Source organism: Triplophysa dalaica, chromosome 22 (assembly GCF_015846415.1).
Source record: "Triplophysa dalaica isolate WHDGS20190420 chromosome 22, ASM1584641v1, whole genome shotgun sequence".
Classification (NCBI taxonomy): Eukaryota; Metazoa; Chordata; class Actinopteri; order Cypriniformes; family Nemacheilidae; genus Triplophysa; species Triplophysa dalaica.
In genome coordinates, this window is record NC_079563.1 from 9,093,984 (window position 1) to 9,116,931 (window position 22,948).

A 22,948-nucleotide genomic window follows, 5' to 3' on the forward strand; every position below is an offset into this window, starting at 1 on the left:
TGTTCTGTGCTGTCAGTCACGCACCTCCTCTCATCGGATGTTCCTCCACTTTAGGACGTCGTTGTTGTTAGTCTGAACTTAGGTTATAGGAGGCGAGCATTACTGCCCGGTACAAGATCCGAACAAAGCACAGTCCACCAAAACGGATTTATTTGTTTATATGTATATATAAGTTTAATCTTAAGGAGAGGCATAGCGTCGTGAATGGATTGTCTGGGATCTGAAAATATCAGTTTTTCGCCCGTGCGGTCGCCTCCAAGGAAATCTGACCCCCAGCTGCAGGAGGAGCGCCGTCGAGCGCGAGCGTCATCCGATCTGACACCAGTCGGTTATTAAACCGCTCGACACGGACGTTTTTCAAACGGTTGGTTGTTGTTTAATCCTCTTTAGTGCCTTCAAATATTCTTAATATTAATACTGTTTGATGTAACGCTAACGTTGGTCAGTTGTGTTATGATAGATCACGAAATTGTGCAAAGTTGTGCTAGGAATGTTGTGTGGGTTTTGACACGGTGGTCGTGTGTTGCAATGAGTGTGCGGCCTCAGTTGTGGCCTTCACATTAAAAATGCTCAGTTTAGATAACAGTCAAGAGAGTTTAAATGAATACATTTTGAATGAAAAGTTAACTCACGTTATGCTTAAAACGTGTAAGTTGACAGAGTCATTTTCGGCACATCACGAACACCTGTCGTAAACACTATATGCTTTACCAAAAGTATTGAGAATTTGAGATGTGAAGTTTCAGTTTAGGTAGTATTGTATCTATTAACGGTATTTGTTTGGTGTATGTTTGGCCCTTTGCCATGTTTTTGTTACTGTTTTAGTAACATGTTGCGAATGTAAACACGCGCAATGACTGACCATATCTACACGCGGCGAGATTTTACTACTGCGCGTAACATCTCGCCCATGATGCTATGAGATGACGTATTCATTTTTAATCTCATTTTACTTTCAGCATTCGAGTTTGATCACACAATGGCAGTGTTTAGCTCACAGGTGCTACTTGCTGTTACAAGATCGAGGTGAGGTCATCCTTGTTACTGTATACATTTTTTAAGTGTACCATTGTTGTCTGTATACACAGATTAGTTTCACCTCATTAAATGAATGTTCTGATTTCAAAACAAGTTAAGCTCTGTTAAAAGCATACGTGGAATGCCACAGACAACCTGTCCCACATATTATAAAAAAAAAAAACATTCCTTGTGTTTTTAATAATTATGTATGATCTTCTGTTTTTTTGTTACAGGGGGTCTTACCTTATTTCTAAAAGACATGGTTGTGCCTCGCTCCCTTCGACAGCATGCATACGTTACCACTCTGAGTACTTCGGACGGGCTTCCCTCACAGCCAAGTGTCCCAGGCCACTCTACCCATGCTACACTTCCAGCTTCATCCGCCCTGACTGCGTGTCTGCACGTCCCGTCCACAGCTCTTGTGCGTGGCTTCAGGAGGTGAAGGATACGGTTGAGCCAGCTAAGGATTGCTCTGTTCCCGCTGCCTCTGGCACTCAATCGCCTCCACCAGCAGTGCCAAAGAAGTCTCTGGGACAGAGAGTACTAGATGAACTCAAACATTACTATCATGGGTTCCGTCTCCTGGGGATTGACACAAATGTCGCTGGCAGGATGGTTTGGAGGTTATTGCACGGGCAGCAGCTCACTAGGAGAGATAGGAGAAGGGTACGTCCGTTAGGGATCATTTATATTTATGATATTTTTGATAAGAAGAGCTTAATGTTATGAACACGGAGTGCCATAGAACAATTGTGGGATCAAATGTTTTTAAAGGGATAGTTCACCCATTCTGTTATCATTTCTTTCTTTCTTTCGCAAAACACAAAAGAAGATATTTTGAAAGTTGGTAACCCAGCAGTAACAGGACCCATTCACTTCTATAGAGAATGTGACAGAGTCTTCAGGAAAATCCCCTGGTTCTTTCACTTTCGATTTCTCCATATATCAAACAAAACAAGTAATGGTAAATATCATAACAATAATAGCAGTGGAGTATGATCCTTTCAAGATGGCGGCGCCAATGCAACATGCAACGTAGGGCATGATGTCAGCTACACATTCTCAATTGTATGGACACATAACCAATGCAAGTGAATGGGGGTCGGTTAACATTTTACATTGACTTTTATGCATTTGACAGACGCTTTTATCCAAAGCGACTTACATTGCTTTATCCTATACATTTTACATAGGTATTTGCAATCCCCGGGATCGAACCCACAACCTTGCGCTGTTAACACAACGCTCTTACCACTGAGCTACAGGTTAAAAACGTTCTTTAAAATATCTTCTTTTGTGTTCTGCAGAAGAAAGTCATACAGGTATGAAAAGACAAGAGGGTGAATGAATGATGACAGAATTTTCACTGTGCGAACTATCACTTTTAATACCTTTGTTCCAAGTCAGTATGTGTTGGTGTTAAATGGATCCACTGCACATGTTCATGCACCATTTCCAAAAACATGCTTTTGTGTTTTATGTAATATGTTTGCTAATCCTGTTAGTACAATTCAGTAATTAGTCAAGATTTTGTAACGTAATGTGACTGTACAGAATTACATAACAAAAGGGTTCAGGAGTGTAGATTACATTTTAAATAGAAACTATGGCCATTTTAGTGTCATTAAGGTTTTGTTTTTGTTTACGTGTCAGTAAGACGTTTTCTTTGATCTACAGCTGATGAGGACATGTGCCGACTTGTTCCGCTTGTTACCCTTTATGGTCTTCATCATAGTTCCCTTCATGGAGTTTCTGCTTCCCGTTTTCCTCAAGCTCTTCCCAGAAATGTTGCCTTCCACCTTCGAGACGGAGACCAAAAAGGTATGTCTGTTTAGAAGACAGTCATCTCCGTAGTAATATCATAATGTTGCTTTCCAATTGACGCTTGAAGACTTTTGCCATCTTGTGCTCAGCCACTCAAATTAATCTGATGGTAAATTTCTGTAGACACAGATGGTGTGTGTGGTTTGTTTTTAAAAGCAGATATTAAAAATATTGAAATATCTTAAAACCTCATGTATTGATTTCGGACCCACAGGAAGAGAAACATAAAAAGGGTCTTGCTGCCAAATTGGAGCTTGCCAAATTCTTGCAGGAGACTATCGCTGAGATGGCCAGAAGAAACAAAGCAGCTGTTGGAGACGAGACTCAGAAGTTCTCAATTTATGTGCAACAGGTGAACGCTTGAAACTTGGGACATTTTCCTAAGATGTAGTTGAACTAAGTGTCACCATCTAACATTTCCAACTGGGAAAGTAAAAAAGCTTTTCTCTACTATAGGTGAGGCACACTGGGGAACAGCCCAGGACTAAAGACATTGTGAAGTTCTCGAAGCTCTTTGAGGACGAATTGACGTTGGAGCATCTGGAGCGGCCACAGCTGGTAGCGTTGTGCAAACTGCTGGAGCTGCAGCCCATCGGCACCAATAACCTGCTGCGCTTCCAACTCATGATGCAGCTGCGCACCATAAAGGCCGACGACGAGGTGAGACAAAGCGGACAGCTGCCACTGACCCTGTTTTACTGCTGAATTTATTATTTGACAGATTGCTGTGACCTGTGGGTTTTTGTTTATCAAAGCCACAGGGAGAGTTCACCAAAAATTTATTTTATTTTACCTACTATGGCAGTAAATGTGAGATGAGATCTGTTTGAGAATCTGACATTCTTCCATATATCTTCCTTTTTGTTAAGCAGAACAAAGACATTTATACAGGTTTGGGGTCAATGATGACCGAATTAATTTTTTTTTGCAAACTATCCCTTTTGAGGGAAAGTTCATCTAAAATGAAAGTTCTGTCATTGGCTCACTTTCAAGTTTTTCCCAACTTAGTTCTTAAATATTTTTATTATCTGAAGCCTCATAGCTATAAACTGTTTCGACCGAAGTTGCTTTGCATCAAAAATCTTGTTCATAAGCCGTGGTCACCATACACTTTTTTCATTGGCTGAAGCTGTTCCCTTAGAAGCAGTTTGTTGCCTTGTAGGTCATTTACCTTTGTCTGTGATGGTTGAGCAGATTTTTTTTGTCTCTTCTCAGATGATCTCCTCCGAGGGTGTTGTTGGAATGAACGTAGCAGAGCTTCAGGCAGCCTGCAGGAGTCGCGGGATGAGAGCTCTGGGTTTGACCACGGATCAGCTCCGACAGCAGCTGCAACAGGTCTGCATGTGTGCACACACAAGGCTACATATGTTGTAAAATAGCATTTTTGAGAAACTATATCACCATTTAGCTCACACTTAAAGCTTAAATATTATAATCAAACCCTTTACAAAATATTTTCTTGGTGCCTGGCTGATAAACAAACTAGTAGAAATACCATATGCTTGCAATGAAGTCCGAGTCCAACATACACCAAAATATTTGGTCACACTTCAGTATAGTGGGCAATTCTTGCTATTTACAAAACATTAACTATGACTTTTTCCACTCTTAGTTTGTGGCTTATTAATAGTTAGTAAGGAAGTTGTTAGTTTAAGGTATTGGGTAGGATTAGGGATGTGCTTTATAAGTACTTATAAACAGCCAACATGCCAATAATAGGCATCTAACAAGTAACTAGTTAATAGTGAGAATGGCCCCCTATACTGAAGTGTTACAAAATATTTTATAAAATTGAGTCAATACCACCTAGAATCGGTTATTTGTATTTGTCTAGTTGATTGTATGTTCTTGGTTTGTTTTTAATCAGTTTTGTTCATGTTTTATCAGTGGCTCGACCTCCATTTGAAAGAGAACGTCCCACCATCCCTCCTGCTGCTCTCTCGTGCAATGTACCTCACAGAACTCGCTCCTAAACCCCCTGTCATCCCACCCGTGCCCAAACTGGAGGTTTTTACAATCTTACATGTTCTCATGATATCATTTTTAAATTTATTTGGGTGTTAAGATTAAAGTATATTCCCTTTTATTTGTTCTTTTTGGCAACACTTGACATATAGTATCATGAAAAAAGTCAAAGGTATGGAGGTCGAAGGTTTCCTATTTAGTTTTATTTTACTTTATAATCTGTTGCAACTTGCAGGTGAACGAAACGAAAGCGGTTCGGTGGGCTTTTTACCAATTGAAACCTAAAGTGAACAAATCCTTACTGTTCTGGCAGGCTAACTAGCATGTAGGCAGGTGATAAGCTATCGCTGTGTTGTTCATTTTCACTATGGTTTCACATGTAATGACCTCTTTGTTTGTTTTTTTTCACACAGAAGGCCATTCCTCCTGTGGAGAGCTATGCTTCAGCCGAAGGAAATTCACAGTCGTCTTCTGTGGAAGTGATGGTGGATTCCGCGCCTGTCATCAAAGACAAAAAGGTAAGAATGCCATTACATCATCAGTCCAGGTAACATCAGGTATTACGTAATAATACAGTTTTAAATTAAGTATCAAAACGTGGTTTGGAAGAACCTCAAGATAATTCTGCTAAACCACTGTATATATACTGTAACTAATGAATATAAATGTATTTCTTTAGTCTGAAGAGTTGTTGGAGAAAACCAGAGCGTTGGACACACCATCAGCAGAAGCACAGTTAATACATGTAAGTGTAAATTGAAATTGAAATGATCTGTCCTGGTGGGAATAACATATATATTTTTTTCCAATCCAATTTCTCTGACCTTAATAAAGCTGTACCACACTCACCCATGTCACCTAGTTACTTTTCAAAATAGAGGCTAGTTATTCAAAACCTAAAAATGTAAAACATTAAACTAAAAATTATTCTTGTTCTTTAGGTCTCTAGGAGTGGTTGAGGAATATGTGACCAAATAATAAAAGAAATGCAAAAAGGAAAAAAAAAATATTTATTACAAGTCTTTTACAAAAATCTCTTTTGTGCACATTATTTTTTATTAACCAAGCCAGCAAAATAATAATATTTGAAATGAAACCTTACTTAATATCATTTAAATTTAGGAACATTTATAGACGGTTTCATGAACCGCACACGCCTGGCCCAATGCTAACTTCTGGTCTGTTTGGTTATAATATAACAATTTATTTTATATTCATATTTTATTGTATATTCAGTGTATTAAATTAAATCAAAACAACTCAGCAGTTATTGATTCGTTGGAGCGGTCTACTGGAAGTTAGGTCCACATATGTTCATGTTGTTGCCGCTGAAACTCCTTTGAAATGCATAAGAAAAGTAATAATCATCTTTTAATGCAATTTTTTATGCATTGTCATTTTGTCATCAGGCTAAGGAGGCAGAATTGTCACAGAAGTCCAAGATGAGTGCTAATGGAATGTGAGAGAGGCCTCTGGTCACCACAGAAAACCTCATTCTTTTGGAGAAGATAGTAGAGGATCTTCTGTCTTTCTCTCCACTGCTGTTGTTTGTGCTGAGAAAACATATCTCTCCTACAGTGCTGGCTTATACGGGCCTTGATGCCCTTCTGTGTGTCACATGTAAACATACAAACACCCTTCACAGAGACCTGATGGACAACACATAAAATACATCACTCAAAGAAAGAGGGATCGGTTGTGGTTTATCTCCTGAGATTTGTAAAGACACTTAATAACAGTTGGGGCGAAACCTCTCACCCCTGCACTCCAGCCCAACGTGCGTGATGTGTTTGCGACCTTCAGTTCTGACAAATTTCATTTGATAATCGCAACGCGGTTCAGCCAGAAAATGTGTAAGGAACTTGCAGACTTGCCTTTTTTGAACATCATTGTGTAAATTTGTAAATAAATTGTAAGATACCTTCATATTATATAGCAAAGTGCTATGGCTTTATACAGTCAACTTTGCCTTTCAAGTAGGCAAAATAAGTCATATTTTATTACAAGGAATGCAACTGCTAGCATTCATGATTTAGTTTGGCAGTTGAATTGTAAATAGCCCAATTATCATCAATTTCTCTTTGGTAAGAGAATTTTACATTGACTCCTTCAGGAGATGCGATGGTGTAGCAGTTGCGCCAGACCTGCCTATGGCAGACCCAGGGTTTCATAGTGTCCACCCTTTGAATCAGAAATGTACATTTTCCTTATCCAAAGCTCTTGTGACTATTTGAGTCATGAAGTTTACAGCCGCAAAATTCTTCCAAACTTATTTTGGGGTTTTATTTGTGTTATTGCGTTTCATGTTGCACTGGCTAAACCAATGACAGGAAACATATAATATGGGAATGCTGTAAAGTTTTGATGAATCCCATTGATGTTTGCATTGTATTACCCCAGGTTCTATTTAGTTCGACTGTAATATTACTAAATATGTGAGCTCAAATCTGTTGGTGGACTTCATGTAAGTTAAACAAATTATACACAGTGGAAGATGAAACTGCGTGTCATTGTGTAAAACAATATATCTTCTTTGACTCCTGTAAAGAAATCAAGATGCTCATTATTGCTTTAGCTTGTATTTGTTTCTTGCATTGTTGGTAAACGAATAACAGGGATACCAATTCACTAATATCATATGCACACAAAACCACAGCTGTTGTTTGGTTATCAACATTATTTAAAATATCTTTCTTGATCTGCACAAGAAGGAAAGTCATACGGATTTGAAATGACAAGAGAGTGAGTAAATGATCACAGAATTTAAATTTTTGGTTGGACTATCCCTTTAAATTATCTAAAAGTTGGTAAATGTGTTCATTTGTCTTGAATTCAGAAAAAAAACTAATGTTTTTTTTATTTAAATACGGACTTGTCAAACTGAATGATTGGTTAATTCCCCCCTTCCATGCAGCTGCATTGAGCCAAGTAATGTTCATACAACACAAGCTCTCTTCGCCTGGAGTTTTGACTGTACGCTCGGCTTGTGATTACTCTGGAATGCTGGTCAGTGGTTTATTGGAGATACCTTCAGTGTTCTTTGACCTAAAAATCCATTTATTCCTCAGATAATGTGTTTAGTAGAGCAGAAGGGCTCATATACTGGTACAGTGCGCACTCACAGCGTGAGGTTGGTCACAAGACTCTTAACCTCTTTAAAGTCTCCTGTGAAAGAGTACTTGTTTGAGGCTTTGATCATTGATCATTAAAGTCCTTCTTGTGTTTAAAAAGGATGGGAAACCTATTACACCTAATAGACCCACTGACAAATAAATTAATGGCATTTAACTGTGAAAAATAAGTCTTCAGTGATTTGTTTCTTGACTTCACTTGAAAATATAGGCCTATTCAAAATAGAAAATATTTTATAATTGTCGCCTTGGAATTATAAGGTTCTGTTTGCATTCTGAGCAGTTTTAAGAGACTGTGTGTCAAAGTTTCTTCATTCCATTTGACTTTGTAGATAAAACTTTTATTTTCAAAAAAAGTCCCACAATGTACAAAACATCAAAAATAAAAGTTCAGTGATAGTTGTCACAGAATAATGTTGACAAAAGTGTCAGATATAACCATATAATTCCAAGGCGACAAAATATATGAAAATCGTTTATCTCCTTTTAATTTAAATTGGTAAAAAGTACATTCAGCTCTTCGGTTAAAGTGTACTTCACTCAAAAATCTGTCATTATTAACACACCTTCAAGTTGTTCCAAATCTGTATAAATTTCTGTTGATGAATTTTTGATGAACATAGAGAAAGATGTTTGGAAGAATGCTTTGTAACCAGACAGATTGTCTACCATAGGAAAAATGCAACGGTAGTCAAAAGTGCCTAACTGTTTGCTGTCTAACATTCTTTAAAATATCTTCTTTTGTATTCAGTAAAAAAAATAGAAAATGTTCCCCACTATGGGAGTCACAGAATTAAAATTTTTGGGTGAAGAAGGTTATCCCTTTAAGTCAAACCTTGAAGACTTCTTTTTGTTTCCAGTCTTAGAATTTTGAAGTTGCTGTGTTAAGCAATTTGACAAGCTTTATTTCTATTTATATTAAGGCTTTCAAGTGTTCGAAAAATGTTAGGGAAACTTTGCATATATGTAGGATTTGTTTACTCTTAAAAAATACTGATGTCATAATGTGAAAGAAATGGACTAAAGTGACATCTAGTGGTTCAATTATAAAACTGCATCCCTCAATTCAATATTTCAGGAAAAAAAATGTGGACATACAACACACATCCTCTCATAAATAAGTGGGTGACCATAGCAAACGTATCAACAATTTGTGGAGGACCAAAACACGTCCAGCTCACAGTTTGAGAGTATTAATAAGACTGCTTGATTAAAACTTATATAATAGAACTACAACTCCTAAATCCAACATCTGTATTTATTCACAACAATATGTCATTTTGGCAGTCTTCTCTTACCGTAATAAACGCTACTGTACAATAGATGACATGATGTACTTTTCTACCAAAATGCACGTCCTACACTTATTGTGGCCCATATTACTGAAGGATGTGGTTGTTACTGCAGCTTCCTGTCTTAGACGCGTGCAGAGGAGAGATGTGACTTTCAAAAGCATCTTTCTCTCAACAGACTTACTCTTGTGTGTGTTATTATTAGTTTTGTAAGTGGTTTTGATTACTTTACTTTGAGAGAGGAATTTAGGACCATTGATAAATTGGAGGAACTGGGATTTTGAAGGAGGGTTGAATTTAAAAGGAGGGAGCGATGGCCTCCCTCCTGATGCGAATTTTTAGGCTGGGTGTGGAGAAAAAGCGGATCAGGCTCTATGAAAACCTGAAGAGGGATGTTGATCCACACCAGATGTGGGAAACTCAGGGAGATCTGGGAGATGGAGCTTTTGGGAAGGTGTATAAGGTAAGAGAGCATTAAACAGCATTTAGTGTTTGGGTTTCTCTAAATAATAGATCATATTTACAAAATACTCGCAAGTAGATTTTTGCAAGTTTGAAAAAAACAATATAATAAAAACATCATAAATTAATAAAAAGCTTCTCAGTGCTGATATGATCTGACCCTGTCTGTCATGGAAATCCCTCCCACCTAACACTTGCTTTTGAAATGAATCGACTATATGAAGTTAAATCAAATTATTATATTGTTTGAATATACATTAAATGACTAAAATCATTTGCACATACTTGCTTTTTACAAAAGTTAATATTTAACACTTAAGCACATACTTCCCAAAATGTAAAAGAAGGTCAATTTTCAGTATGAGACGTCATTCTGACGTTCTTTCAACCTGTGTCTGCCATCTTTTAAAACAATTCAAGAACAAATGAGAAATAAAGTAATTGAAATGTATTAGTCTAGAACGGGTTACAAAGCCATTTCTAAGGCTTTGGGACTCTAGCCAACTACAGTGAGAGCCATTATCCACAAATGGAGAAAGCATGGAACAGTGCTTAACCGTCCCAGGAGTGGCTGGCCAACCAAAAATACTCCAAGAGCACAACAACGACTCGTCCAGGAGGACATATGAAAGATCCCAGAACAACATCTAAATACCTGCGGCCTCTCTTGCTTCAGTTAAGGTCAGTGTTAACGACTCTACACTAAGAAAGAGACTGTGCAAAAATGGCATCCATGGGTGAGTTCCAAGGCGAAAACCACTGCTGACCAAAAAGAACACAAAGGCTCGTCTCACATTTACTAAAAAACATCTTACTGATCCCCAAACTTCTGGGCAAATATACTGTGGGCTGATGAGACAAAAGTTGAACTTTTTGGAAAGTATGCGTCCCGTTACATCTGGCATAAAACTAACACAGCATTTTATAAAAAGAACATCATAGCAACAGTCAGAACTGGTGGAGGTAGTGTGATGGTCTGGGGCTGCTTTGCAGCTTCAGGACCTGGACGACTTGCCATTATTGATGGAACCATGAATTCTGCGCTCTACCAGAAAATCCTAAATGTGTCCGGCCATCGGTTTGTGAACTCAAGCTTAAACGCACTTGTGTTATGCAGCAGGACAATGATCCAAAACACATCAGCAATTCCACCTCTGAGTGGCCAAAAAATCTAAATAAAGGTTTTAGAGTGACCTAGTCAAAGTGCGAGCTTAAATCCAATTGAAATGCTGCGGCATGACCTTAAAAAGGCTGTTCATGCTCGAAGATCCTCCAATGTGGTTGAATTAAAACAATTGTGCAAAGAAAAGTGGACCAAAGTTCTTCCACAGCGATGTGAAAGACGCCAAGGGTGGCACAAATAGTTATTAGGTTTAGGGGGCAATTACTTTTACACATAGGGTCAGAAATGTTTGAATTGTTTTTTCCCTTAATCAATAAAACCATAATTTAAAAACTGCATTTTCTATTTACTCTGGTTTTCTTTGTGTAATATTAACATTTGTTTGATGATCTGGATCATTTATGACAAATATGCAAAAAACAAAAAATCAGGAAGGGGCAAATACTTTTTCACATCATTGTACATTTTTGTACGTGGATGGCGAGACATCGCGTTGTAATTTAGGTTTTTAATATATTCACACTACTTTTATCATGCTAGTACTATACTTGCCGCTATTTTTTAGTACAGTGGAGTACAGTCACTCCAAGATGGTGCATACACATATGTTATACTTATAGGTTTCCAAGGTGATAGAAAATTTGTGTTCAGAGGCCACGCTGCGGTTTGTCAACTTCCTGTTAATGTAAAATGTGAAGCATGGCTTCCTGTAAGAGATTTTCAACTTTACACATCAAACTGTCGTCGTCTTCTTCCCTCCTTGAAGATAAAACACACCTTATTGCTTAACTTTGAATACAGTCAAATCATAAATGAAAGATCCAGTCATTTGCATTTAAACAGGTTTTTTTTGGAGTTACAGCTTTTTCAGTAAAAGCATCAAAAACATTGATGACTCATTATGCACTACACAGATTTGTGTCCTTAAACGCTCTCTAAAACAAGAATTTCCCTCAATACCTCCTGTGTTCAACCTGAAAGTGTAACTCATAATACATCACCTATACATTGATGTAGCGCAACTGATGTAATAACAAACGCTTTGATACATCATATACACTTCCTGTTTCCATAGGAAGTTGGCTACATAAACACTTAAATACTTCCTCTTATGTTCTACTAATTCACCCACTAATGAATAAGTAGCATTAAAACAATGTATCTTCTAACATTAAAAGAGAACTGAAATAATTTTCATTGAATTTCCGAGAGCAAATGAAGACAGCATGTATTTAATAAATTTTATAAAAAGTGATAAGGGCTAATTTGATGTGTTACGAAGGTTCACAGTCAGACGACGGGTGTCCTGGGTGCTGCAAAAGTGATTGAAGTACGCAGTGAGGAGCAGCTCGACGACTACATCACTGAGATTGACATCCTAGCGGCCTGCCGTCATGCGAACATTATCTCTTTGCTGGACGCCATCTTCTTTGAGGGATGGCTTTGGGTGAGCCACATCTATTAATAAAGTAAAACTGCGAAAGCGTTTCTTTTCTCACAGTATTAAACTGAGTATCGTTTGTCTCTTCACTTCAGATTTTTATTGAGTACTGCCCTGGAGGAGCCCTGGATGACATCATGTTGGGTGGGTGTGGTTTATTACACCGTCATTTTGGACTTTTTTATTTGATAGAATTTTCACATATTTTTGAAATATTAATGAAATAGGCTGCAATTTTACAAGTCAGGTGTAAAATAACACTAAAACATGTAAATGTAAAATTCCCAGCATTAGTTTTTTATGTTTTCAGATTGGATTTTGTTGGAGCAGGACTTTTACTTTTACATTTACTGTTTGTGTTGTAGAACTGGAGCGGGGTCTTTCGGAGCAGCAGATCAGTGAGGTGTGCTGTCAGACCCTACAGGCCCTCTCTTACCTACATCAGCATCATATTATTCACAGAGATCTGAAGGCCGGAAACATTCTGCTCACAATGGAGGGACAGGTCAAACTTGGTACATATGCTGTTCTTATGAGACAACAAATGTAACATGACTAACAGTTGTGTCACATGGATAAAATGACATGACATGTAGGTCTTGCTGGGGGTCATTTCTATATAAACAAAATTACATTGATCTTCATGTTCACACAATATATTTGATTTAAAACTTGAATTCATGCATTTTTATGCATGGGTTTAGCATTCTGTGCATACCAAAGTGCCGACATAAAATTCCTGTTGACTTACTTGCTTTTAGTCTTCTGTACAGAAAATGTTTCAGACAATTCATTCAGTTGGATAAAGAAATCCTTACACTTGTCTTTATGTGTTTTGCCTGACATTTGTGTCCTCTGTCATGCAGCTGACTTTGGTGTGTCTGCAAAAAATGAAAACACCCTCCAAAAACGATCAACTTTTATTGGAACGCCGTACTGGTAAGAATAAGAGTTGTGTGAAGAGTTCTTCTCAAATGTTTATTAACAACACCAACAGTATCTGTGGTCTAAAATGGAAACACATCTAGCTATGCGAGCTAGATTTCACACATCACTGGCTTCTGAAATGTGCCCAGAAGCAATTTATAACACAGTACAAGTATATGTGTGTTGCACTTTAGTGTTTGTAAAGAAAATAAGTGCAATCTGTCTATTCTATTATCAGTTGTTGACTACTGTCATAGCGGAATATCAGTTTGAAGAGAAATCTTTCAAGGTTGAAGACATTTCAATTGTCAACATGTTCATGGCCGAATGCACATTTCCAGGTTAATCTTACTGAGGGTCGTCACTGTGCCAGTCACTACAGTGAGACTCTGTTTGTTTTGTCTAAGCACCTGTGTCTACGCTTTGTCTTTCAAGGATGGCGCCAGAGGTCATCATGTGTGAAACTTCAAAGGACAATCAATACAGCTGTAAAGCAGATATCTGGTCACTTGGTATCACTCTGATTGAAGCTGCTGAGATGGAACCTCCTCACCATTCTCTCAATCCCATGAGAGTTCTGCTGAAGATCACCAAATCTCAACCTCCCATGCTCTCCAATCCCCGTCGTTGGTGAGTGTTTCAATCAATCAATCGATCTATTGATCGATCAAAGAAGAAGGACTTGTTAACTTATTTTTACGTCTATTTCCAGGTCATCCCATTTTCAAGACTTTTTGCGGAGGACGTTGCAGAAGAACCCAGAGGCTCGCTGGGGAGCCCAGCAGCTGCTGGCTCACCCTTTCGCATATGCGGGTCGAGACGGGCGAGCTCTTAAAGAACTCATAGCTGAAGCCAAAGCAGAGGTCACTGAGGTCATAGAAGCTGAGGTAAAGGCATCAAGATATTTGTTTACACACTCAAATACAACCTGTAGGTAAAACGTTATACTGGTAATCTCTATCGTGTGTGCAAATAAAAAAAACCTACATTTTAAAGAAAACATGCATTTTAGGACAGAAAACTAAGGATAAAATATATGATTTAGCAAGACCATAAAGATCTAAATTATGTCTAGAAATTAAATAACAAAAATTCAAAATTTATATTAAAGATAGAAGATAAAAATTGAATACAAAATAAACGAAGAAATTTAAACGAATGACTCAGGTGGAACCAAAATGAAAGTTCGTGCCTGTTCAAACTAATCTTTTCAAAAGGTTTAAACATTTTTTTCCTGTATATTCATTTCTACAGTCTATGTCAGACCTCCGTGAGTCTGTAAACGAAACAATAGCAACAGAATCTGAGCAAACACAAACTGAATCAGTGCAGGCAGCTGAAGAACAAGCAGCTGAACCTGACAGATCTCAGAAAGCTACTGTTCCAGTTGCTGTTCCTCAATCTCCCACCGATCCAGAGCCAAACACTGAGGTTAGAGTGACCCGCAGGGGATCCCACGTCATAGATAAAGCACAGAAGAGGGCAAGACGACTCTCTGTTCCTGGAAATCTGCTCTCGTTTCTGACTGGGGCCGGTCGACGCAAATCTGGATTCTGGGGTGATAATTCGCCAGCTAAGGCAACTAAAGACTTAGAAGATTCCAGCGTGATGGAAACTGAGCAAAATCCTCCTGTTTCAGCGGGAGATAGCCATGAAACCACTGACAAATCCAAAGAACAGACATCTGACTTGGTTGAAGTTACAAGCAAAGAGGCCGCCGACACCAAAGATGAAGCTAAAGAAGAGGACCACTTATGCACAACAGCACAAGCACAGCAACCTACATGCACATCAGCTCCAGCACACCAACCTACATGCACATCAGCTCCAGCACACCAACCTACATGCACATCAGCTCCAGCACACCAACCTACATGCACATCAGCTCCAGCACAGCTACCAACATACACACCAGCTCCAGCACACCAACCTACATGCACATCAGCTCCAGCACACCAACCTACATGCACATCAGCTCCAGCACACCAACCTACATGCACATCAGCTCCAGCACACCAACCTACATGCACATCAGCTCCAGCACAGCTACCAACATACACATCAGTTCCAGCACAGCTACCAACATACACACCAGCTCCAGCAGACCAACCTACATGCACACCAGCACCAGTACAGCTACCAACATACACACCAGCTCCAGCAGACCAACCTACATGCACACCAGCACCAGTACAGCTACCAACATACACACCAGCTCCAGCACACCAACCTACATGCACACCAGCAACAGCACAGCTACCAACATACACACCAGCACAGCTCCCAACAGACTTCTCTGAGAAGAAAACACTAGATCTTATCAAAGAGCACACGGATGAGAAAGATTGTGGTGTGAAAAAAGTGATGTCTGATGATTCTGTCCACAATGACCAAAGATTCTGGCAATCCCTCCAAAACTCACCCATTCATGACACGCTTCCTAAAGCAACACATCCTCAGAGCTCTCATGTAAAAGCGCTGAATTTGGAAACATCAATGTTAATTAAACGTGACAGATGGGAAGAGGAACATTATAAAAATCAATATCTTGATTTGGCCTGCGCCTTGAAATTGTGTGGTTCTCCCTTCACAACAGATGTCAAAATCTCTTCTGTTGAGATGTCGTCTAATAACTTACACAAAGTAATTCCAGATTTAGAGGCAAGTCAACAGACAAGTGAAACATCACAAAGCGAGACCGATGAGGGAACGATCACACTTGTTGAAGAAAAACCTGAGGTGGAACTCGAAGAACGAGAAGAACTGGAGACAGATGGTGGGACATTGAATGAAATGAAAGAGGAAAGCTGTGAGGAAAGCCATGGAATCTGTGGAGATACAAACTCGGTAACAGAGGAAGAGGAACGTTCGACCAACGCAGAACAGCACAGTATTGAGGTACGATGTGAGGATCCAACCAGTCAAGAGAATATTCCATTGGATGTTGGGAATGAAGACGTAGATTCAATAAATGAAAAATGTGAGAAAGAAAAATCCTGTGAAGAAGCCAAAGATCCTAATGGAAAAACAGAGGAGCTTTTAACCACCCAAGAAGACGTTAAAATGGAGTACAATGTTGAAAATGATGAAGTTGACTTCAAAAATGAAAACATTGAGAACACAAGACAATCAGAGGAGATGGAAACAACAACTCAAAATGAGATGACAAATATCATTGTTGTACACAAGCCAGAACTGTCATGTCAAACCAATACAGAAGAGATCAGTGCTGAGAGGGAAATGAGTAAAGAAGAAGCGGCCAGAGAAGAGAGAACAAAACACACAACAGGACACTGTTCCGAAACAAAAGAAGATTGTATAGATTCAATTAAACCCAAGGACAATATTCAAGGAAATGATATTGAAAGTATACAGAACATAGAAGGAGAGAAAACAAAAAGCCATAGTTCTACAACAGATGGGATAGAACCAAAAGTGAAAAAGCAAGTGATGTTTTTACTCGAAGAGGACTCAATGAGACAAGATAAAACTGAAGAAAGTGTTCTTGGAAACGGCTCGAAAGAACAACATGTCGGGGCTAATGGAAACGCACCTAAGGAATCGAATAAAGACACCGTTGCACCTCTTTCTCCAAATACTGAACCGCTGTCTCCTGGTTTGGAAGGGGTGAGTCTATAACAAACAAAACACACCAAGATATAAGATTACGATACATGATATAAATATAATGTTCGTATCAACTCAGGAAATACCCGCGAGCAGACGCACGGTAAAGAAGATCAGAAAATTTATGGTGGATGGACAGGAGGTCAGCGTCACCACCTCTAAAGTGCTTAGTGACAAAGACAGAGAGGACAAACAAATGCGCTACAACAGGTAACAGGAAACGGTCCTTGTTAATGTTGATGGACTTGTGAGGAAAAAGCAAGTTTTTGATTTATGTATCAAATTGAATTATTGCATGTGTTTTCAGACGGCAGGAGCTGCACGCGTTGAAGCTCTTACAGCGAGAGGAGCAGAGGGAACATGGGCAGCTGGAGCAGAAACTACAGCAGCAGAGAGAACAGATGTTTCGCCACATTGTACAAGAGATGACTGTATGTCACACTGCCTCGTGCACCTCACACCTGATAGCGGTTACATTTTTCTTATATTTTGGAAAACCTGCCAGATTAGTCGATCAGTATTAGTTGTCCATGTTGTGAACAATAACTTCATTTCCAACTGGGGAAATGTGGGAAGCAATGTGCACTATTATTAATAAAGGAGCTTCACGATTCCATAGAAGAACCTTATTTTTTAATTGGTTTTAGAAAGAACCTTTCAAATATAAAAGAACCAGTTTGCAAAATGTTCTTTGTAGTGAAAAAGGTTCTTCAGATTATAAAAGGTAAGAAATAGATTGTTCTTAAAAGAACAGGTTCTGTTTGGAACCATTCATGTTTTTTCTATGGCATCCCTGTGAAGAACCTTTAAAGCATCTTTATTTCAAAGACTCAGGAGTGGGACGTCATTTTTAGCCAATTTACAATACAGTGAAAAGTGTCAAGCTGTGATATTATTGGATGATATTATTCCTCTCCTGCTGCACAGCCTTCATTCTTAAGTGCACAATGCATTTGAAGATGTATTTTTGGATGTACGTTTTGAAATACAACCTTTAACATCTTAATAGTCCATCTGTTTCACAAAAGGTTATTTTTAGTGGAAAAGGGTTCTTTAGACCAGGGGTTCCCAAACTTGTGACAATGACTTCGAAATAACAGTGCCATTGACTCGAGACCCCCACTATCCTCAGAAGAGGTTAAAGTATGTAAACGTTGTGTGCAAATGGGCATATACACCTACTCGACCAAAACACGCATAATGACAACGAAATGAGCACAGTCTAACTAGGGTGACTGACCACCACCTAACAAACCAAATGTGGGTCAGGTATTTCATATTTCGTAAATAAACACTCGCGCAAACAAGCGTCTCATGTGCATTTCAGGTTAAAGAACGAGTTTCTTAATGTGACAACTAAAAACTGCGGGAGAACTAATACTACAGATGGTCGAATTTCATGAAACTGGGCTGCGTTCAACCACAACAAAACGTTGCAAAATGTTTTTTAAACGGAAATGGTCGTACAGCCTGTTGTGATGACGCAAGAGTTGAACTATGGCAGCTGAGATGGCCATTCTTTGTGTTCTTTTTGAAGAATTTTCGGAGCCTGATGAAATTGGTTTGAATACGTGTTGAATACTGCAAAATAAATCCTCTAATATCTTCAATTGTTGCGTATACCGAGCTGCAGCAGACACATTTTAACTACTTTACCTGGACCCATTGTGCAAGCTGTCTCTTTAATATCGCGTGGGTTATATGAGGAAGATGGCTCCTTTGACTGCGGCGCTTCTACGGCATCCTCCGCTGGCCTCCCTGCGTTGTCTTTGGTTGATATTAATCAACGAAATTCCTGAGGGTGATGGCGTTTTATTTGCATGGTTTTATTTTTAACTTATTGATTACATATGCTATTTAAAAAAAATCATCTTGCGACTCCGCTATCGCGGCCTTGCGACCCTTACTTTGGGAACCCCTGCTTTAGACTATAGAAAAGGTAAGAAGGAAATGGTTCTTTTAAGTATCTTTGGCTAAATATATATAGTTGTGAAGAACCTTTTTTAGCACCTTTATCTTTAAGAGTGTTTGTTACATTTGCACAAACACGATTTAGAGACGTTATATTTCCTTATGTTCTTTATTATTCTTTTCTCCATGTATAAATATTTATTTTTTTCAAAAAAATATCCTCATCACGTCTGTTTAAAAAAAAACATTACTATTGGTCACCCATCATGTTTGTCTGAGTTTTGCAAATATTTAACCGATAAAAAGTATTAAAGAGGTTGAAAACTCTAACAATTGAGTGTTTAACTATTGAAAAAAATGAAGATACGAGATACAAACGTTCAGTCTGACAGCGACAATATGAAACATGCACAAAAACATATATATTTTAGGAAGGAAATAAGATCAATAAGAAGTTTATATTAATATATAAAATATATAAAAGTTAATATATATATATATTTTTTTTTAATATATTTTCTGAAGAAAAGATGAGTCATTGCCACTATGATGCAAGAGAGTTGTGGGTGATTTCCAGACAGTGGTGCAACTGCAAAGTTTGCGTGTTTTAATGCATTGTTACGGTAGGCCTTGCTACGATGTTAAGGGTGGTTTCTAGGAAGTCTCAGCCTCAGACGTCACACTCACGGACCTTTGGCTAAATGTCTGATGCATAAGGCACACTTTTCTGGATAAACTTCATCTCGTTTCCAGGCCTCTAAACACGATGCGGCACAAAACTTTGGTTATTGGTTGCTTTGTCAATCATATGGCCCCTTGAGCGGGCCTTGGCAAAAGAAAGCGGGGAACGCTCCCAGACCTTCAGTGTGGAGGTCTGGCTACATGAGACCAGTTGCTGGGTTACTTGTCCATATTCCTCATTACAGCATATTCTTCATATCTCTCCTAAAATAAACAGAACATTTTGATCCATCATTCATAACTTTTGTATTGAATTAAGTTCAGAAGTTTGGATACCCCCTGATGCTTTTGCTGTAGTGAGCTAAACTAACAATCTGTAACCTCTGCAGAGTAAGAAGCAGTATTATGACGGGGAACTTGAGAGACTTGAAAAACAGTACCAACAGCAAAGCAGCCAAATGGAGGCTGAGCACACAGCCCGGCTCCGGGAGGATGCGAGGAGACTCAAAGCCCAGCAGGAGAAAGAGTTGACCCGAAAGAGCAGTTCATTTAAAGCTGAGCCTAAAGAGGTGTGGATCGCTGCATTCACACACGCTGATCTAAAAATTGTCTCCAAACACACATCAATGTGTGAGAAACAATAAGTGTGACTGTTTGTGTTTCAGGAGCAAAAGTTTCTCCAGAAACAGCAACAGGAACTCAATGAAGCTCTACAGAAAGGAGTTCAGGAGCATAAGAGGAAGGTGGCGTCCATGGAGTGGGAGATTACAGCCAAATCCCAACAGTTTAAGAGAGGTATGCATATCAAAAGTATACAGATTGAAAACAAGTTGAGGGTGAGAAATATAAGAGAGATTTTTTGTTGTTGAGTGAACTTCATCATGTTCTTTACATTACATAGGATGATTTTAGGTAAACAACAGTAAAGCGAACACTCTTCACAGGAAGGGTCACATATGATTCTCACATGACTTAAATCCAATGTTTCCTTCTCTGTTAAGCTCGTGAGGCTGTTATTTGGGAGTTAGAACAGCGCCATCTACAGGAGAAGTACCACCTGTTCAAACAGCAGGTGAAGGAGCAGTACAGCCTACAGAGACAGCAGCTGACCAAAAGACACAACAAGGTTACTTCACTTGAACCTCCAAATACACTTTGGGGCTTTTTCTTTTGTATGCTGAACAGTTTTTTATGGTTCCCTCATATGGCAGGAAAAGGAGAGAGCGTCTCGGTTCCAGCAGGTTCTTCTTGAAAACCAGAAGTCATTGCAGGCCCAAGAAAGAACTTCCTTCCAGAAGGCCCAGAAAGCCGAAGCCAAGTCCCTTTTCAACCAGTTTAAAGTAGAACTTAAAAAGCAAGGTCTAAGTGGTCCTGAACAACGACAACGTCTCACGCAGGTCTGTTAAAAAAGCTTCTGAAATGTGATCTGTAGATTGTGCCTCAGTGGTGTTTCTACAATATAAAGGCTTTTTCTCACAGTTTTTATCAGAAGAAGAAGCAAGACAGAAGCTGGAGAGACAGAGTCTTCAGGAGAATCATGATAACCAGCTGAAAGCAGTACAGGAACAATGCGACGCGAGTGTAGCTGAACTACAGCAACTACAGGTAAACAAGTGACACCTTTTATACAATGTATTGTATATTTTAAAGGTCCAGTGTATGAAATTTAGTAACACCCAGTGGTGAGGTTACGCATTGCAACCAATGGCTTGCTCCACCCCCGCCCCATTTTGAAGCACTACGGTGGCTGACACAGGTCTAAGATGTCGTCACGGTTTCGCTTCTTTGCTGAAGAAGATAACGTTTTTATGAAACGCGCTCTGTAGAGCAATTTGTCCGTTTAGGGCTACTGTAGAAACAACATGACCCATTCCATGTTAGGGGACCCACGGTGTATGTAGATAGAAATAGATCATTTTAAGGTCATAAAAACATAACGCTTCATTATTTAAGGTCTTTATACACATCTGAACACAAAGTTATGTATATTATACTACATTTCTGTCAATAGATCCTCTAAAAATTACACACTGGACCTTTCAGCATAGTGCATCTGTACAAGCCTGCCGCGCACAGTGATTTCGAGTCTCTGTATTTTTCTGCAATAGAACGAGAAACTTCAGGTTCTTGTGGACATGGAGAAGAAAAAGATTAAAACTTTGGAGGATGAGCACACGCTGGAGCTCAATGAATGGAGAGACAAGCTTGCATGCAGGAAAGAGGTAATGGAGTGCAAGTGAAGAGTAGTCTTAAAGTTTTGCAATTTGTCAGATGCACTCATGCAGACTCATATTGTATGTGCATGTGTAGGTGTTGGAAGAAGATCTGGCTCGCAGGCGTCGAGAGAAAGAGGGAATGCGGAGGAGAGGCAGTGAGCCTGAAAACCGTCACGCAAGTCGCCGTCCGAAGTTCTTTCACAACCTGAGCTTCTCTTGACGAACAGCAGAAATAAACCGATCCTCAACCTGTGTCTGTATATAAGATTGGGACTAGTTGTCACTCAGCGAAGTTGAAGGATAGCTGTATCTTGCTAACTATAAGGTTATTTAAGGTATTATTAAATGTTAGTTTCAAACTCGTGGTGGATTCTTTACATTCATAACTGAGAGAAACTGTTCATAAGAATTTCTGGCAAAAATAAAAGTTTTTCACATACATTTTACACATGAAATGGCAGTTTTCATGTTTTTTTTGTAATCTGACAGTTCTTCACAGTATTTAAAAAAAATCTGTAAATGTATCAAGTTTTCGCATTATATGTGGAAAATCTTTAAAGAGAACAGTAAAATTTAATTATAGTATACTTTACATTGTCTGTACTATGTGTCTAAAGAAATATTGAAGTCCTAGTCTCTCTGTCTCTCTGTATATTTTCAGTTTTGTTTAGCTGGGGAATGTTTTTTTATCTGTAAATCTGTTTAAAAGTCATGTTAAACCTTAATTGATCTAAGTGTACTTTACAACAATAAAAAAGCAATAATTTGTGAATAAATATGTCTTGTCTGGCGGATTTGTGTTTAGCTGACGTGATGAAATGGACTACTGCAATACTCTCCTTGCTGGTCTTTCTGCAAAGGCTATCAAACCACTCCAGCTGGTTCAGAATGCATACCTCGTCTTCCAACAGCCCAAAAGGGCTCATGTGAGACCCCTTTAATCTCTCTCCACTGGCTACTGGTTGAAGTCCGTATCAAATTCAAGTCACCAATCCCTGTCTACAGAACTATCACTGGATCCGCACCGACAACCTTCACACCCCATCAGGAACCTTATGATCAGCATACCAGCAGCGTCTTTTATTGCCTTCTCATAAGGGCTGTAAATCCACATCTCTCACAACATTAAAAAAGCTACTTAAAGGCCTGTATGACATATCGCTTATTGCTCTATGAACTCTCTGTAAATCGCTGTGAAATGATTAATCACATCCAGAATAAAAGTTTTGTTTACATTATACTGTGGATGTCTGTGTGCTGTGCATATTAATGTTGTATTTATAAACACAAAAACATACACGTGCATGCATATATATTTAGAAAATATT

The 22,948-nt window shown here is 38.8% G+C and overlaps 2 protein-coding genes across 4 annotated transcripts; both read left to right on the top strand.

Annotated features, from left to right (window-relative positions):
* Positions 1-69: 69 nt before the first annotated feature.
* letm2 (leucine zipper-EF-hand containing transmembrane protein 2) lies at positions 70-6,735 on the top strand. 3 transcript variants are annotated; one of them, XM_056736562.1, is made up of 11 exons: positions 72-364; positions 960-1,026; positions 1,254-1,686; positions 2,698-2,841; positions 3,059-3,196; positions 3,301-3,504; positions 4,060-4,179; positions 4,732-4,851; positions 5,223-5,327; positions 5,489-5,554; positions 6,219-6,735. In XM_056736562.1, the coding sequence occupies exons 2-11, from the start codon at positions 980-982 to the stop codon at positions 6,270-6,272; spliced, it is 1,431 nt and encodes a 476-aa protein (XP_056592540.1). In that variant the 5' UTR covers positions 72-364; positions 960-979; the 3' UTR covers positions 6,273-6,735. The 3 variants fall into 3 exon arrangements, 2 of the variants coding, with proteins under 2 accessions (XP_056592541.1, XP_056592540.1); XR_008905099.1 differs by lacking the exon at positions 6,219-6,735 and having other exon boundaries at positions 70-364; positions 5,045-5,327; positions 5,489-5,532; XM_056736563.1 differs by lacking the exons at positions 5,489-5,554; positions 6,219-6,735 and adding an exon at positions 5,045-5,142 and having other exon boundaries at positions 70-364.
* A 2,614-nt stretch (positions 6,736-9,349) lies between these two features.
* Positions 9,350-22,764, top strand: si:dkey-81j8.6 (serine/threonine-protein kinase 10). Its single transcript, XM_056736938.1, has 17 exons — positions 9,350-9,695; positions 12,100-12,264; positions 12,354-12,402; positions 12,624-12,773; positions 13,125-13,197; positions 13,621-13,815; positions 13,898-14,072; positions 14,440-16,812; positions 16,892-17,022; positions 17,120-17,243; positions 19,794-19,973; positions 20,070-20,199; positions 20,406-20,530; positions 20,616-20,801; positions 20,884-21,009; positions 21,513-21,626; positions 21,715-22,764. Exons 1-17 carry the CDS (start codon positions 9,546-9,548, stop codon positions 21,838-21,840), a joined length of 4,572 nt encoding a protein of 1,523 aa, XP_056592916.1. The 5' UTR covers positions 9,350-9,545; the 3' UTR covers positions 21,841-22,764.
* The last annotated feature ends 184 nt before the right edge of the window (positions 22,765-22,948 follow it).